Source organism: Xenopus laevis, chromosome 3L, assembly GCF_017654675.1.
Source record: "Xenopus laevis strain J_2021 chromosome 3L, Xenopus_laevis_v10.1, whole genome shotgun sequence".
Classification (NCBI taxonomy): Eukaryota; Metazoa; Chordata; class Amphibia; order Anura; family Pipidae; genus Xenopus; species Xenopus laevis.
The window spans coordinates 26253502-26270646 of NC_054375.1; the positions used below are offsets into that span (position 1 = coordinate 26253502).

A 17145-nucleotide genomic window follows, 5' to 3' on the forward strand; every position below is an offset into this window, starting at 1 on the left:
TTTAAAGGTCACTTTCACCTGCAGTCAGTATTTCATTTACAGGTTATATTGCAGTGTTAGTGTAAGTACATGAATGATTTCAAAGCATATACAAAGTCTTGCTAGTTAATGTTATGGGAACAGGTAGATGACCTCATCTGGAATATAAATAATATGGCTGCCTGTTAGCAAAGCTCTTAGGTACTAAAGCTCTGAATGCGCTAATCATGGCTGCACTTGGATTTATACACTGCCAATCTGCCATTAATTGAAACTTATTTTTTAAAAAGTAATGGTGACCTTTAAATGTTCTCATTCACCCCTAATTGAAAGTTCTAGTAAGATGACTATAGCTTGGGGAAAAACAAATCAATAGAAAATTTCCTTTTTTTAACTATAAAAGATGTATACAGGGCGAGCAAGATCACAGTGTGAAGAACAAAGACCTAAGTAGCGGGCATGGAAATGCCTAAAGGCATATATCCTGGTTTTAATGGGCCTTGGGTGATTTGCTAAATGTAAGGTTTATTGGATGAGCTGCAGAAAAGAAACAGAAAGATGCATGGAGTATGTTGGAGAAAGAGTTTGGAAAATGTCACGGGAATAAGTAGTGAAATACAACAAAGGGGGTTGGAAAGAATTCAAAAGGTCAGAAAGGGTAACGGTACAAAATGACTGAAAAACAGCAAGTAGAAAGCACTTAGGTGGATGAATGTTAATGGAACAGTGAGGGGCACAGGAGGCGAGAGTCCATACTGTAAAAGTTAGATTTGGGAGAGAATTAGATTGAATCAGAAGAGAGTAGGTCTACACATGTAGGTAAAGGATGCAGCAGAGAAAAAATGAGGTTAGTGCAGGGGCTGGTAAAGAGTGGTTGAAGATAAAGGAGGGAAGTATAGAGAGCAGGTTATGGTAGACAGTAATGGAGAAAAATGAAACAGGAGGAAACCTGAAAAGAACAAAATAATCTTACCAAATGAAATCTAGGTCAAAATAGCTGATATGACATATGGCTCACTCAATATTCTTCTTCATGGTTCTCAGTACAGTTAACCCAAACAGTGTCATAATACTAGGAAATTTAAATATGGAAATTTAAATATTTAAATACTAGGAAATGTAAATATGTTAAGATAAACAAAGGTCCGGGCCAGATGGTATCCATCCCAGGGTACTTAGCGAGCTTAGCTCTGTGATTGCCAAACCTCTTTACTTAATTTTTCAGGATTCATTTAGGTCTGGCATAGTGCTGAGAGACTGGCGAAATGCTAATGTGGTGCCTCTATTCAAAAAAGGATCCCGTTCAAAATTATAGGGCTGTTAGTCTGACGTCAGTAGTAGGAAAGCTTTTTGAAGGGTTATTAAAGGATAAGATACTGGACTTTATAGCAAATCATAATACTGTGTGTATGAGTGTATGCCAGCATGGTTTTATGTGTAATAGATCTTGCCAGACTAACTTAATTTCTTTTTATGAGAAGGTAAGCAGGGACCTCGATTCTGGGATGACAGTGGATGTGATTTAATGTTGGCCTGGAACATAGTATTTGTACCTGGATAGAGAACTGGCTAAAAGATAGACTACAAAGAGTGGTGGTAAATGGAACATTTTCTAATTGGACCAGTGTTGTAAGTGGAGTACCACAGGCCTCTGTACTAGGTCCCTTGCTTTTCAACTTGTTTATTAATGACCTGGAGGTGGGCATTGAAAGTACTGTTTCTATTTTTGCAGATGATACTAAATTGTGCAGAACTATAGGTTCCATGCAGGATGCTGCCACTTTGCAGAGTGATTTGTCTAAGTTGGAAAACTGGGCAGCAAACTGGAAAATGAGGTTCAATGTTGATAAATGCAAGGTTATGCACATTGGCAAAAATAATATAAAAGCAAGTTATACACTAAGTGTATTGGGAGTTTCCTTAAATGAGAAGGATCTAGGGCAGTGCTGTCCAACTTCTATGGTACAGAGGGCCGGAATTTTTCCAATCTACATGGTGGAGGGCCGATAACGGAAGCCAGTGTTAGCCACTCCCTGTTTTTAGACCACACCCACTTTAAACCACACCCATGTTACCGCAAGACCATGTCCACATTAATAGCACACCAAAACAAATTGTTGGTGCTCACTGCAGGGATCAGGGCTGGAACTAGGGGTAGGCAGAGTAGGCGGCTGTCTAGGGCGCCATCATTGAGGGGCGCACTTTTTTCAAGCGTTTATTTAATAATTTGTTTCAGTAATCATGGTCAACCAGTTGGGTGGAATCCATCTCCTTCCCCTTCTCTCTCTTGCCGGCAAGTAATAGATCCTTCTTTGCGGTGCACCACGATGTGCGTACATGTGTCAATGATGTCACTGATGTGATGACAGAGAGAAGCAGAGAGCTGGGGGGCTGCTTGGTGTGGCTCTTGCTGCTCTCAGCCTTGCACAGTTGCACTGAACTGAAGACATTCTTTCTATTACTGTGAAAGTTTGAAGCTTCCTGCTGGCACAGCCAGGTACAGATTTGGGGCCATATGTTTGCTGTTGCTGCTGGGCTGGACACTGGCACAGGTACAGAAATACTTGGGGCAATATGATGTGATCAGATTTATTTGTGGCTGCTGCTGACACAGGTAAAGATCAATATGATGGGGGCAATATGATGGCTGCAGGAGGGCTGTATGATGGATGGCTGCTGAGCTTGCTGGTACAGGTATGGGGGCAGTGATATAAATGAAAAAGTGTTGTACATTTTCTTGCTCTCTTTATTTAAAAACCATCATGGTAAGGAGGGAAATGGTAATGCAGGACAGGGGGCACTGATTGAACTCTTGCCTAGGGTTTCAAACTACCTTGTGCCTGCCCTGGCAAGGATGCCACTCATATGTGAAAAAAGTTAAGTCATATTCAGACTTAACCATAAATCCATATGCCTCCTCCCATGTGTATAATACAGTACCCCAGCATATGATTAAACACCTTAGGGGCCAATAACAATAATTTTCAAATGCTAACAAACAGAACAAATACCAAAGTATGACACAAGGAGCATAGGGAAGGCAGAACAGAGCAGGAGACAGGAATCAGGACCAGTCTAAAATGTAGTACATACAGTGACACAGTGCTGGTGCACCATTAGCATTTTGTATAAAGTGTGAACAGGAGAACAATGAGGGCAGTTTCAGTCTGGGTCTCAGGAGTGAACAGTACAGGCTTTAGGGTAGAGAACAATAGAGGTGTCACAAGTGTGAGCAATGCAGGGGGATCACAGGTGTGAACAATGCAGGGGATTGGTCTGAATTTGAGGTTTAGACAATGCAGGGGCCAGTTAATCTCTATAGTGGTACCTTTTAAAGTTTACATATGGTAAACAGACACAGCAGGCAGATTTTGATGTGGAGGGCCACATGGGGGGGGTCGATGGCCGCATGTGGCCTGCGGGCCGCCAGTTGGACAGTCCTGATCTAGGGGTTTTTGTAGATAACAAGTTGTCTTATTCTGGGCAGTGTCATTCTGTGGCTACTAAAGCAAATAAAGTTCTGTCTTGCATAAAAAAGGGCATAAACTCAAGGGATGAAAACATAATTATGCCTCTTTATAGGTCCATGGTAAGGCCTCATCTGGAGTATGCAGTGCAGTTTTGGACTCCAGTCCTTAGGACAGACAAGCTGCAACTAAGTTAAGTGCAACTAAACTGGTTAGAGGTGTGGAAGACTTAAATTATGAGGGTAGACTGTCAAGATTGGGGTTGTTTTCTCTGGAAAAAAGGCGCTTGCGAGGGGACATGATTACACTTTACAAGTACATTAAAGGACATTATAGACAAATAGCAGGGGACCTTTTTACCCATAAAGTGGATCACCGTACCAGAGGCCACCCCTTTAGGCTAGAAGAAAATAACTTTCATTTAAAGCAACGTAGGGGGTTCTTCACGGACATGACAGTGAGGTTGTGGAATGCACTGCCGGGTGATGTTGTGATGGCTGATTTAGTTAATGCCTTTAAGAATGGCTTGGATGATTTTTTTGGACAGACAGAATATCAAAGGCTATTGTGATACTAAGCTCTATAGTTAGTAAAGGTATGGGTATATATAATTTGTGTGAAAGTAAGGAGGGGTGTGTGTATGGATGCTGGGTTTTCATTTGGAGGGGTTGAACTTGATGGACTTTGTCTTTTTTCAACCTGATTTAACTATGTAATAAGGGGGGTGCAACCAGTCTGAGACTGGCCCACAATGATACCAGGGAAACTCCTAGTTGTCCCAGGAGTCAGTGGGCTCTCCTACTTACCCAACCTTTCGCTTTGTATTCCTATGTAATTGCCATTCCCCATTTCTATATAAGCAAAACAGGAACAGTGATGCAATGTAAGGAGAAGCAATTAAGAATACGTGAGTAAAGAGAAAAGGAAAAAGAGTTCTCAAAGTGGGCCTGCATTCTAAGGTTTTCTGGTGGGCCCCCTATTTTTGTAATTATACAGTAGCAATCAGGTTGTGCCAAACTAAGGTGGTTTGTTATATTGTTGTGAAAGTCACCAAATGGCACTTAGCAATTGCATATACCGAAAAGTAGAAAAAGGCTGTTTATCTTTGCTAGGAGTGGCAAAGTTGGCCAATGGACTAAGAAATGCACCATAGTATGTCCCTCAAAACTTGCAATATAAATTCCCTGAGGACGCTATTTGTTTCTCCCTTTCCTCCATATTCAATTCCAATGCATGTTTTCCCTTGCAGAATCACACATTCCAGTGGGTCTCATTCCCCTGTAGATTTAATCCAACCCAACAAAAACCACAAGGTTAAGAAATATATCATGTTCTTGGACTCTTCATTAGAGCTGCAGGACATATCAGATTGGAGGTTGAGACAAGGGATGCACGGATATTAAGAGAAAATTGAAAAAGGGAATTGAAAAAAACCATCAGTAAAACCATGTTGGGAATATCTGTAGCTTTTCCGTTGTAGAGTTTTGTACGCTACAAAGAAGATTACAGAGAAGAAGAACAGCTAGCTATTACAGGGCACTGGTCTCAATTTGAAACATGTGTAGTATCATTGAAACTGTCCACATATGTGGACTCTTTCAAGGCTGCAGCATATGTTTTCCATCTGCAATCTGTTTGAAGGATGCAGGCATTTAACATGTTAAGAGCTTCTCTCCTAACCTTTTCTCAATGACTTCAAAAATCCACTCCTTTGCATGCTGCACTAGCCGAAATTGCCAGATTAAGAAGGACAACCAGATCAAAAAGGACACTCTTAGTTGTCACCATGTGTGTATGGAATTTTCACATGTATGAACAATGCTTTGGCAGAAGGAGCTCATATCAATATCATCTTCAAGATGTTGACCAAATCCAATAAACATTCTCCAATGAGAATCACCCCTGCTTGAACTACTTCAGTCATTTGTTATGTAAGACAGATTGTTCAATGGATAAGCATTAATTGGGCTGACCCTAGAGGGTTTTATTCTAAAAGCAGCGCTGCTCACCAAAACTTTTCCAGATCTTCAGGGTCAGTTGGTCTTTGAGGCAAGAGAATACTCAAATCTGAATTCTTTAAGTTTTGTTTCCAGGGTTTTTTCATCCCTAGGTAGTGGCAACCTGAGGATCTGGTAGTCTTTAGCAATTAATAATTCAAACCCCTTCTGTATTGGAGAATAATTGAAGCTTGATAAAATTATTATCTATATGGTATATGATGTGAGCTGTCGTCCAGAACATTTAGGTGGAGTGACCTTGCTATTGTTTTTATATCCCCTTTAAAAACAGTTTTTCTTGCACTAAATACCAAAACTGCACTATATCCACCATTCTAAAGTAGCAAGTCAGTTGTAGACAGTTACCAACCAATGAAGGATAAAAGCAAGATGACTGATGATGTTCTCATTGGAGAATACTTATGTATCTCTATTCCCATCAACTTTGCATCCAGGTATTCAATGTGAGGATATTTATCCATGGTGTATTTATTGTTCTGTATTGTTCTGAGCTCACTTTTGTCCAACCATATTAATGAATCCCAGGAAAATGGCATAAATAACAGAAGAAAGCAGATCAGTGACAAACCCCCCCCCCAAAAAAATAAAGCTTTCTCTGTTTAGTTATGTTATACAGTATTTATGTGTGGCTTATGCATAGCTGCTATGTGGGTGATAAGCAGAACACAGCCCTAAGGATACACATGGTCTACATGAAAATAACTGAAAATTTAATTGAGGAGTTCGGAGTGACATGAAACCAAACCTGGGGACTGGCAGCCATGGAGATGTACAGTCAACAAAGGGTTGCTGATCTAAATGATGGCTATAGGACATTATACACCTAGTTTTGGAGTCTAGACTTTGGTCCCATGCAATAGACTGAAAAATGTTACCCAGTCCAATAGAAACAAGTATTGTGACCATACCCTGTCCCTAGTTCTAAGAGACCCCAGCTTGATATGGCCAATGCCAAGACACACACATGCATGTGTTGGGAGATACGGGTTGATAGGTGGTGTGAAATTAAAAAGTGGGGGCCCTGCACCAAATTTTGTAGGTATAATGCTTGCATCTACTGTATGTCTTCTTGTGACCATTGCAACAGGGAGCTTGGATTTACAGCAGCCATTGACAAGGCATTAAGTCTAGGGAATCTGTATTTGTATTGCCCCATACAATTTTTTATTTTTTTGCTCCTGTTTTAATGAGCTCAATTAAAATGCAAATAAGTGACCATCCCATGACACCAGCAATGCCACAGATGCACCGTTTTGGACTGGACCTCCTAGGGCCCACCATATTGAGGGTTCACTCTCACAACAATTGGATGTACACCGGGATAAATGTAACACTTGACATTGAGGAAATGATGATCTGACTGGGGCTTTCTAGGCATGGGAGGAAGATCCTCTGGTACTCTTGCAAGCCAGTCCAATCCTTCAGATGCAGCTGCAAGCTGGCCTAAAGATTTCACACTCCAGATGCCTCAGGTAGAACCCATCACTAATTGCCTGGAAGACCTTCCCCTGGTCCCACTAGATTACAGTCAAGATCATGGAATGCCCCTCTCTTTTATTGGCATATGTAGAGGTATAATTTAACCAAAAAGCCACACAGGGGGTCTCACCATCTTGTGTAAACCTGAGAAATTGGTAGAGTAAGGATAAAACTCGAACAGTGATCAGTCTGCCCTTTATGACATACAGCCCTACTGACTGGTAATGATATATGTGATTTACACTTTGTAGCAGAATATGCATGAAAACTGAGAACAAGGCTTCCCGTAGCTGAGCTTCGCCGTCACATTTTGTCTTGGTGACTCCCGGCAGAGAGCAGATGTCTGTGCTGCAGAGCACAGTATATCAGTCAGAGACATGCCTGCCACAGCCACAGATGGTGATCTTGGTGACCTACTCTGTCTGTGTAAATCTTGATCATTAACCTGCCAGCCAGGAGCAGGGAAGACTCTTTCAAGGCTGCAGCATACGTTTTCCATCTTTTATTCTTTTTTCCTGCAGCAATCTGTTTGAAGGATGCTGGCATTTAACGTGTTAAGAGCTTCTCTCCTAACCTATTCTCAGGGACTTCAAAAATCGACTCATTTGCATGCTGTACTTGCAAAACGATACTGATTAAAAAAACACAGTAAAGCATCCTTAAAACGTTTGAGACCCATTAGCAAATCTAATTATTTTATTTAGCCTCGTGGATATGCTGCAAATTACGGTCTTAAAGAAAACAAATACCAAAAATGAAAGCTTCTTGGCTGTTCTGTGCCAAGTTCTAACGGGCTATGATCTAGGTCTAAGGCTGAATTACTAGTATTGCACAGTGGTCAGCACAGGTAGTGCTGGATGAACTAAAGGTAGCATTCAATTTCTGACATAAAAATACCCCTAGACTTGGTTTTATCTTCATCACAGATCTAATACAGTCCTTTCTAGGGATCCATATACAATACCAAGTCAGGTCAATACAGTAGGTTTGCTAACATGGACATGGAAGAACTTGATTGGCCTACCCAGAATGTAAGAGGCTGTTACAGTATCAAGAAAAGTACCAAAATTATGCAAAACAAATCTTCCAGAATGCAAAGTGGAAGCCAGGACCAGACTGGCTGCTAAATCTCCTGCTCAGTGCTTAGTGTCAGGGAGCCTGGCCCTGGAACTAAAGCAAAAATGAAAGTTGACAATCCAGCTGCTTTGCACTTGTCCAACAAGTACTGGAGAACAGGCTAATTTTAGGGACTTAATGCTGTTGGGGTGGAGGGGGACAGGTAAAACTGTGCAAGAACCATCAGGGTTAAAAAAAATAATAGAGGAGCCTTAGTTCTCCTTTCATTTGAATGCATTTGTTTTTGTAATATGACTTACAAAGCAGCTACCTTCCAACTGGTAAAGGGTTCATTTAATTAGATTTTGAAGAATTAGAAAAAAACCTACCTAGAATTACCTAGAATTTTCATGGTTTCCAACAGAGAACACAGAGAAGAGAAAATTATGCTGATGGGTGTGATATTAGATTAATTCAATTCTCAATCAATAAAAAGAAATGTTCATTAAAAACTCAGTAGTATTAACTATTGGAAAAGACTTTTCCTCTGCCTGGTAGATTGTATTTAATTAAAATAAATAATATTCTCTTGCTGCTACCTGACTACAAGGATGCAATTGTAATTTTAAATGCCTAGCGTGATTTTCATGCCCCCGGGGCAAATTTAAACAGAAACCCTGTTGTTAACATCTTTAGGCAATAATCAGTTACACACGAACAACACCATACAAGGCATGGGGATTGGCAGGGGAAAGGAATATAATTTTTTTCCTAAAAATCTCACAGGAAATAAGGTGTTTCTCATTTTCATAAACATTGCCTTTACCAATGAGGAATTGGAGAGGCAACCAATGAAGGTTCTGCAATCCAACCCCATTGATATGTTTATTTGTTTGTGAATTAATATTCACAAGCTGTCTACTGATATATATTCTGGAAAATAATATGTTCTTGCAGGAAACTTACCGGCCTGGAGCGGATTTCTTTGGCATACAAAGGTTTCAAAAATTCAGAATCGCCCTCTAGCCGTAAACCCTTTTCTGTGATCCTTAGGTTACCCATTCCATCCTGAAACAACAAAGAATGAGCACAGATGAAAGGCATATTCCCATACTTTGCAAAGAGTACAGTGGGGCTTGTGTACAACAATTTCAAGAAGCATTGTAACAAATTAATTATTTATAAGCTTAAAGTGCAGGTGCATAGGTTAAAGGGAAATATTATGTCAAATGGTTATATAGCTTTAAATATTCATTAGTCCTGTCAAAAAAACAAAGATCTTTGCAGAATCCTGAACTATAGCTGTAATGTATATGACAGCAGCGTAATCTAACTTAATGCACAGATGAAATAAAAAGACTCTACACTGGTTCAGTGCTGGGCTGCCAAAGCCATAAGATTCTAAAAAAGTGGGCCTGCCCATGGATCAGAAGCAAGGTTAGTTTGAGAGAGATTTAGAAGCCATATTTACTGGTTCTTCTAGATACACCAGAAAGCCCAGTTTGCAGGTCAGTTAAGGTAAGATTTGCAGTGAACACTTATTTTTCTCTGAACTATAGCTGAATGACTAGTACACCAAAGTTTTCCTATATCTGCCACTTTATTTTGAGCTATGGGAGGCCATGATGGAACACTGGGCTTCAAAAGGGTCTTGAATGAAAAGACCTAACATTACCAATGAAACAAACAGTAATATACTGCAAGGTATGGTGTTTCTTGCGCAATGGCTACAACTTCATTCCTCAATTTTCCAAAGAATTCAGTTATAATTTAGGCTTTTTTCCTACCAAAGGGTTAGGGTATTCATATTAGGCCCATAAGGTCAGGGTATGTTGAATTCCTGGCCACTATCATGTCATGTGACACACTTAAAATTAGAAGAAAAAAAATGCATTGAGATGGGGACTGTAGTGAAACCTAGTATGGCCCTAGCCCAAATTTTACTTTTGGGACCATGGATAACCTCACAGAATTGTTCTAATATTTTTACACCAGATGAACCAATGAACCAGAAGACAATGCTTTAATTCAGGAAGAAATGTTTCCTGCCTGTCACTGGTTGGTACTGCCCACTGCCACCATGCCAAGAAGTAAGCTGAGCCTTTATCAGGTACTTCTTATTACTTCAGGAACCATGCTTATTCCTCCACTGAAAATCTCTACCATACAGAGTACGGTAAAGCGAAACTTAGATCAATGATTCAACAGCAAGTATGTTACTTGCAAAAAGATATCGGTTTATAGTTATAGATAAAAAGATAAGACATGTTAAAAGTTAAATGAGGGACAAGCAGAATTACGGTATTTTGTTAATGTTTAATCAGAGGTCTTGTACAATTAAAATGCAAAATAATAATCATTTCTGAAAATGACAATGTATTTGCCGAGTATGAAATATAATTTAAACCAATGTCAGTCAGTAAAGCTGTGGTTTATGAAAATGTGGGTACGTTTATGCTATTCTAACTATACATCAATATCTATTTGTTCTAAGTATGCTCCTTAGGAGTTACAGAAATGGGACATAAATGCCATGCACTTTCCAAAAAAAAAAAAAAAAGGGTGAACATTATTGGTTTTTAAAAACCCTTTTAAAAATAAGACACATCTGTGCTGCTCCCTAACACACTCAGCACAGAGGTTGAAACTCATCTCGTACCCTAGGGCTATGACTACAACAAAGGCTACAGCTTCTGAGCATCTGGTCTCTCTCTCTACCGTGATTAATTCAGCCAGCAGAGCCACAGTGATCTGCCAAATTTTCCAATGAACACTTGTTTTCCTTGCTCCTTCTTCTCTCCTCTTCTGTTCATACCTTTCCATTATCCCCTTTGATTCACACCATGGCAGTCCTAACCATTTGTGAGGAGAGAGGCATTTCTACTATGTGTTAGATTGGGACAGCAAAGGATAAAAACACTGGACCTCAAAAGGAATTTGTCAGAAAAAAAAGTCTGTGTTTGCTATTTTTAATGAAAAGGATAGGAGGAATACATTTCAGAGTAAGCTCTGTTTATTTTGCTCATTTGGAAAAAAGGTGTATATGCCCCTATTAATAAGTTATTGCCTGAATGCACCTCATTACCAATTACAGAGCATACTGTTTTTTCTATTTGTTAAGGATTGCTGGTCGCATTCAAGTTTCTAGGACATGCCTCTCTTCATGCACTTGTTTGGTTAAAGGATAAATAAGGCTTAACTAAAGAAGTAGGGCAGAAAAGTTTTTGGCTTCTATACCAGCCCAAGGCACTCACAGCCCTTTAGCAGTGGAGGTCTGTGCCCCTGAAGATGCCCCAGTAGCTCCCCATCTTCTTTTCTGCTGATTCACTGCACATGCTCTGTGTTGCTTTTACTTACTGAGCTTAGGGACCGATGCACAAAATACTATTTAGACTATATTACAGTATAAGGCTAATTAGTAGAGGCTGGTTACTCAGAAACCAGCACAATTAGCATCAGAATGTAATAATCAGCCCTGTAGCATCAGCTTCTATGACTGATGAACCTCATTTTCTGCTTGATGATTTGTGACGGCCCCTAAGCTTAGCTTCTCAACAGCTGCCCAGAGCCCACTGAGCATGTGAGTGTCACAAACACTAATAAAATCCAAGATGGGAAACTCCCGTGACAACTTGGAAGACCTGGATCATTACTACTGTAAAGATGCTGAACCTTTCGGCTGATTTAATAAATTCAGTATATACTGTACATCAGTTACATAAATATTAGAAGCGTTATTTATTGAGTACAGGGCAGGTGCAATGTGTAAATGTGTGTATTTGCTGCCTGGACTTGCACCTTAGAAAATTGCCGGCAAGTGTCTGTCCTCCAAAACAAAGTGCAAAGGCCTATACTCCCCCATGAATACTGGGCTACCTGTGTTTGACAAATTTGGTGTGTGCTTTTGCACCACTTAGTGCTCTTGCACTTCTGTCTGCATATAACCCCTTAGGTAAGGCAGAGAGAATCTATGTAGCAATATGATATATCACATGCATAGGCAATGGAATTACATTATAGGGCCCCACAGCACAAACCTGTTTTGGACCGACCATCTAGGGGAATTTAATTAAAGGGATACTGTCATGGGGAAAAAAATTTTTTCAAAATGAATCAGTTAATTGTGCTGCTCCAGCAGAATTCTGCACTGAAATCCATTTCTCAAAAGAGCAAACAGATTTTTTTATATTCAATTTTGAAATCTGACATGGGGCTAGACATATTGTCAATTTCCCAGCTGCCCCAAGTCATGTGACTTGTGCTCTGATAAACTTCAATCACTCTTTACTGCTGTCCTGCAAGTTGGAGTGATATCACCCCCACCCTTCTCCCCCAGCAGCCAAACAAAAGAACAATGGGAAGGTAACCAGATAACAGCTCCCTAACACAAGATAACAGCTGCCTGGTAGATCTAAGAACAACAATCAATAGTAAAAACCCATGTCTCACTGAGACACATTCAGTTACATTGAGAAGGAAAAACAGCAGCCTGCCAGAAAGCATTTCTCTCCTAAAGTGCAGGCACAAGTCACATGACCAGGGGCAGCTGGGAAATTGACAAAATGTCTAGCCCCATGTCAGATTTCAACATTGAATATAAAAAAAATCTGTTTGCTCTTTTGAGAAATGGATTTCAGTGCAGAATTCTGCTGGAGTAGCACTATTAACTGATGTTTTTTGGAAAAAAACATGTTTTCCGATGACAGGATCCATTTAACTTCAAACAAATATATATATTAAAAATGTCAGCCCCCCAAGGCCTTACTACTGGCCACCTTCACGCCCTTTTAGTAAAGTCATCTGTATATATACATTGCTGTGCAGAGATGAAGTTTATTAATATTCCATTCATTAAATAATGAATCCTAATGCAAGGACCATAGGCAATGTTCAAAGTGGCCCCAAACATGACTGGACTTGGTCTGGAGCAGAGGTTGTCCTTGAATCCAGGAGTCATTTTCTTCAGAGAGAATTGAAGAATAGGTGAGGGGTTTTATTAAACAATCAAAGGATGGTGTGACAGGATGAGATAAACAGCAGTCAGCTTGCTGAAAAAGTAAGAGTATTGTTTAAGGGGAACTACAGTACAAAGATTTGGGGATCTGAATCTTCATGTTATTTTTTTATAGGCATTTTTTTTTAAATGTGTGCATGTCATTGTTGAGTATTTCTTTATGGAGATGTAACTGTCTTAGATCAACATTATGTTGTAACACAACTTTGTAAATGACTTTCGATCTTTTACATAGTTGATGTATTTACTTTAGCAAGCTGCTCCTTTATTATTCTGTCCATGTAGATCAACATCGAACGTAAGGCACAAGGCATGTGAGTGGGTTGTCTAGAAGGCTGTCATACCAATGACCAGAACAGCTAGGGAAGATAGACAATGGGTGTTCTCAAACTGAATGAACAAAGGAGACCATTTAAATATTGAGTGTCACTTTTCTACTGTATAGCAGTAGTGCTACAGACAAACACATACTGCTTTTGTATCCTTTTACATTTCAGATAACTTTGTAAATACATTTGGGGGCCCATTGTGCTTTATGCAATTAGTTGTTATAAGACACGACTTAAAGTAGGCATGTCTTGTAATATAGTTTACAATATACTTACAAAAACACAAGTCTATCTAGCATGGCTTATGAAAATAGCAAGAACCTTACTAATATATATTTCAATAAAAACATAGAAAAGAGGATAAAAATAAGTTCAGCTCATCTCCTTCAGATTACTATTCTCTTGGCTATAAAGATGCGTAAATCTCTGTCAACAGCAATTGACCTGGCTTATATAATAGATAGAATCAAGAAAGGGGCCCCAGGGAATGAGTGAGGCAGGGTTCAAGTTGATGAGCCTGTTATTTAGTCCCATGGATTAATGGGAAATTTAGCAGAGTATCTGATTTAAGGGACTCCCGCACTCCTTTTCCTACGAAACATATTCTGTAGGGGTATGAAGCTAGGCCAGGTAGGAAGACCAGGGAGCCATGGGCTGTCAGGAAAGGCGCAGAAATTTGGACTGCTAACCTTTCAACCTAAAAGAGCTATGAGGCTGAGTTATATAAATGGGGGTTGGATCATTCAAGGTTTATATAAAGGTTTATATAGGGGCAGTACATTAATGCTACCCAGGGTTTGATGCCTTTTTCGAAAATAAGAAAATTACGGATGCACCAAATCTGGAATCTGGTTCAGATTTGCCCTTTGCAGCAGGATTTGGATTCAAATGAATCCAAGTGCCTGGTCAAACCGAATCTGAATACAAAAATCATGCGGCCTTTCATCAGACAAACAAACTCTCTTTCCTCCTCATTTCCCTTTTACATATGTAAATTAGGATTTGGATTCTGTTTGGTATTTGGGAATTTCACAAAGGATTCAGAATTCAGTTGAATCATAAAATAGGGGATTTTGTGCATCTAAAAAAAATACAAGGCTAATGGTACTAATACTCTTGCTACAGTGTCGGAATCGGGTACAGTGTCGGAATCGGGAACTGGTCTTGGCACTGTTTGAATTCAGAAAGTATTTTTATCCTCTTTAGTTTGGATTATTTAATCTAAAATTAAGCATTAAGCATTTAAGCAAGGTTAAACCTGCCTATAGTCTATATACGCTATGTATCTAATCTATTTTATTACAGGATAAATGAAAGGTGGAAGATCCATCACTGAAATCATGCATATTTCAGTTAAAATATATGTATCATAATTTATTAATCTCCTCCTTTATTAAAGGCAATCTGAACCTTTTCTTTAAATTACATTACCTCTACATGTATTTAATGAAGATATCAATATTACAATATATTATCTTGTTCCTTTTGCCTGTCTCGTCATAGCTCCTGTAAAGATATTACCAGCTCGTAATCACAAGAGGATTTGCCTTTATCCACTTCCCTAATAATGGAGAGAGAAGAAATATCCACTCCTAATTTTGGAATCTATACAGCGTATTATTGGCGTATCTCATTTCAGCAGATAATGGATGGATACAGTATACTTAACATTAGTTGAATTGGCTTGGTGGAATGGATGAATCAGGGTATAATCTCTTACATCATTTCCTTAGCCATAACCAATGCTGTTATCATTTAATAGAAGCAAATCACACCAAAATGTTCCAAAAAAGCCTTTTTAGAAGAGTAAAGTCTGTTATAGCAAAGATAAGACAGACAGACTTCATATTGATACCTTTGGTTTGGAAATAAGGTGTTGAGTAGGCAGATATCTAGATACTTTTGGCCATACATTGTATAATAATATTTATTTTTGTACATCATTTTATTTTATATATATATATATATATATATATATATATATATATATATATATATATATATATATATATATATATATATATATATATATATATATATATATATATCAACATTAAATAAACCCAATAGGCTGGTTTTGCTTCCAAGAAGGATTCATTATATTTTAGTTTGGATCAAGTACAAACTACTATATTATTACTACAGAGCAAAATGAAATGAAATTATTTTGAGCTATCTGGATAACGGGTTTCCAGTTAGTGCATAAAACAATAAAACATTGAAAAAAAGCAAGACGTTTGGACAACAGTATTTATACATTAAACTATGCCTTTTACAAACAAACCACACACACTATTTGGCGTTGTTAGGGCAGATGGCAAGTATGCAGACGGCACTACAGGGCTTCCTTCCCCAGATGCTACAAAACATCTGACAGCCCATAATAGCAAACAAAATACCTGCCATTATTTCCTATTAGATTTTGAGGCAGCGCTTTATCTGTCTAGACAGGTGGAGAGGAGATTCAATCCCAGACGTGGCAGAATTTGGATTAAAAACTCTCATCTTGAAGGTATGTGTTTCTGTATTGTTAGCATGTGGGTAGGTTGCCGGGAGCCGCAATCGATAGAGAAATTTCAATGCAAAAGCTAAACTCCCAACAAAGTCTGCAGGGTCAAAGAAAGTAATAGAAAATGTTGAAATGTACTTTCCCTTACTATCTTTGGACAAACAGGAGAAATACCTGAGGAGCAAGACAGAACTGTTCTGTACAGTTTGTTTAGTCACCCTTAACATAATCTTCTTTTCGGACCGTGTGTATGGCCAGCTTAAGGAACACAGTTCCTAAGAGATGTTTGGCCAGTCCTAGGACATGTATTGTTATATAAACAGCCATGCACCTTGCTCACCTCTCATGGGGTCATACAAAATCATTATACCCTAAAATTAAAGAGGACTGACAGGTTTATCAAGTTGAAATTAATTTTGACAAATTAAAGGCCCATTTATTAAAGGTCGAATTGTAGTGTTATTAGAGCTTTTTGAAACCACAATTAAACTCTATTTCTCCAAAGCCACGAATGGTATGAAAGCTATTAAAAGATCTGAATATAAAAAATACAAATGAAAAAAAAAAAGTGAAATATGAATATGAAAACCTCTATAAATTTGAGTTTTTCGGACAATTGCTAGCGAAAAAATATCCAAAAACCTCGAAAAGTTTGAACTGTTAACAAAAAAAAAAAAAAGGTTAAATAGCATCTGTGCATCTCCCACTGACTTCTATGGGACCTTGACTGCTTTTACTTGGAAACGTTTTGTATAAGTTTTTCGTGGTTTTTACACTTAATAAATCTCAAATTTTTAGCATTTTAGAGAAATTAACAAAAACACGAATTTTAAAGAAAAATTTGATTTGTTAAAAGTAAAGAAATTTGAATATTACTGAATAGGCCCCTGAGCGGTCACATTGGTATATCATGTGAAATTTGTAACACATAAAATTTTCCAAGTGCCTCAGTTATGATGGAGGAGAAAAATATGGTAGATTGCCTATAAATCTTGCACTTTTTTTATTCAAATGAGCCCTGGGTGATCCACAGGTCTTTAGTTCTAATAACATTAACGAAGAACAGGGAGCCTTATACAAAGAGTGCAAGCATGATTCTCTATGGAGGCTCCTCCTGCATTAAATGAGTCAATGGCTCTAGGGAGTTGGGGAGAAGGTTTTTGGAACAGTGCTGATTTAAGAAGCCATCCCTGATATTACTGGAACACAGTTCCCACTGTTCTTTAATGTCTGATAATATTTTAGAATACTGTATGCTGGACGTTTTAGCCCAGCAGCATCAGTGATAGAGCTA

General features: G+C 38.7%; 1 protein-coding gene across 4 annotated transcripts in view; it reads right to left on the minus strand.

The window, feature by feature from the left end:
* The window catches only part of sgcd.L (sarcoglycan delta L homeolog), a 339284-nt gene that overhangs the window by 47292 nt on the left and 274847 nt on the right, over positions 1 to 17145 (minus strand). For all 4 annotated transcript variants that reach the window (XM_041586050.1, XM_041586049.1, XM_041586051.1 and 1 more), the window contains one exon: positions 8966 to 9067. In XM_041586050.1, the coding sequence (XP_041441984.1) occupies positions 8966 to 9067 (102 nt within the window). The remainder of the gene's footprint in view (positions 1 to 8965; positions 9068 to 17145) is intronic.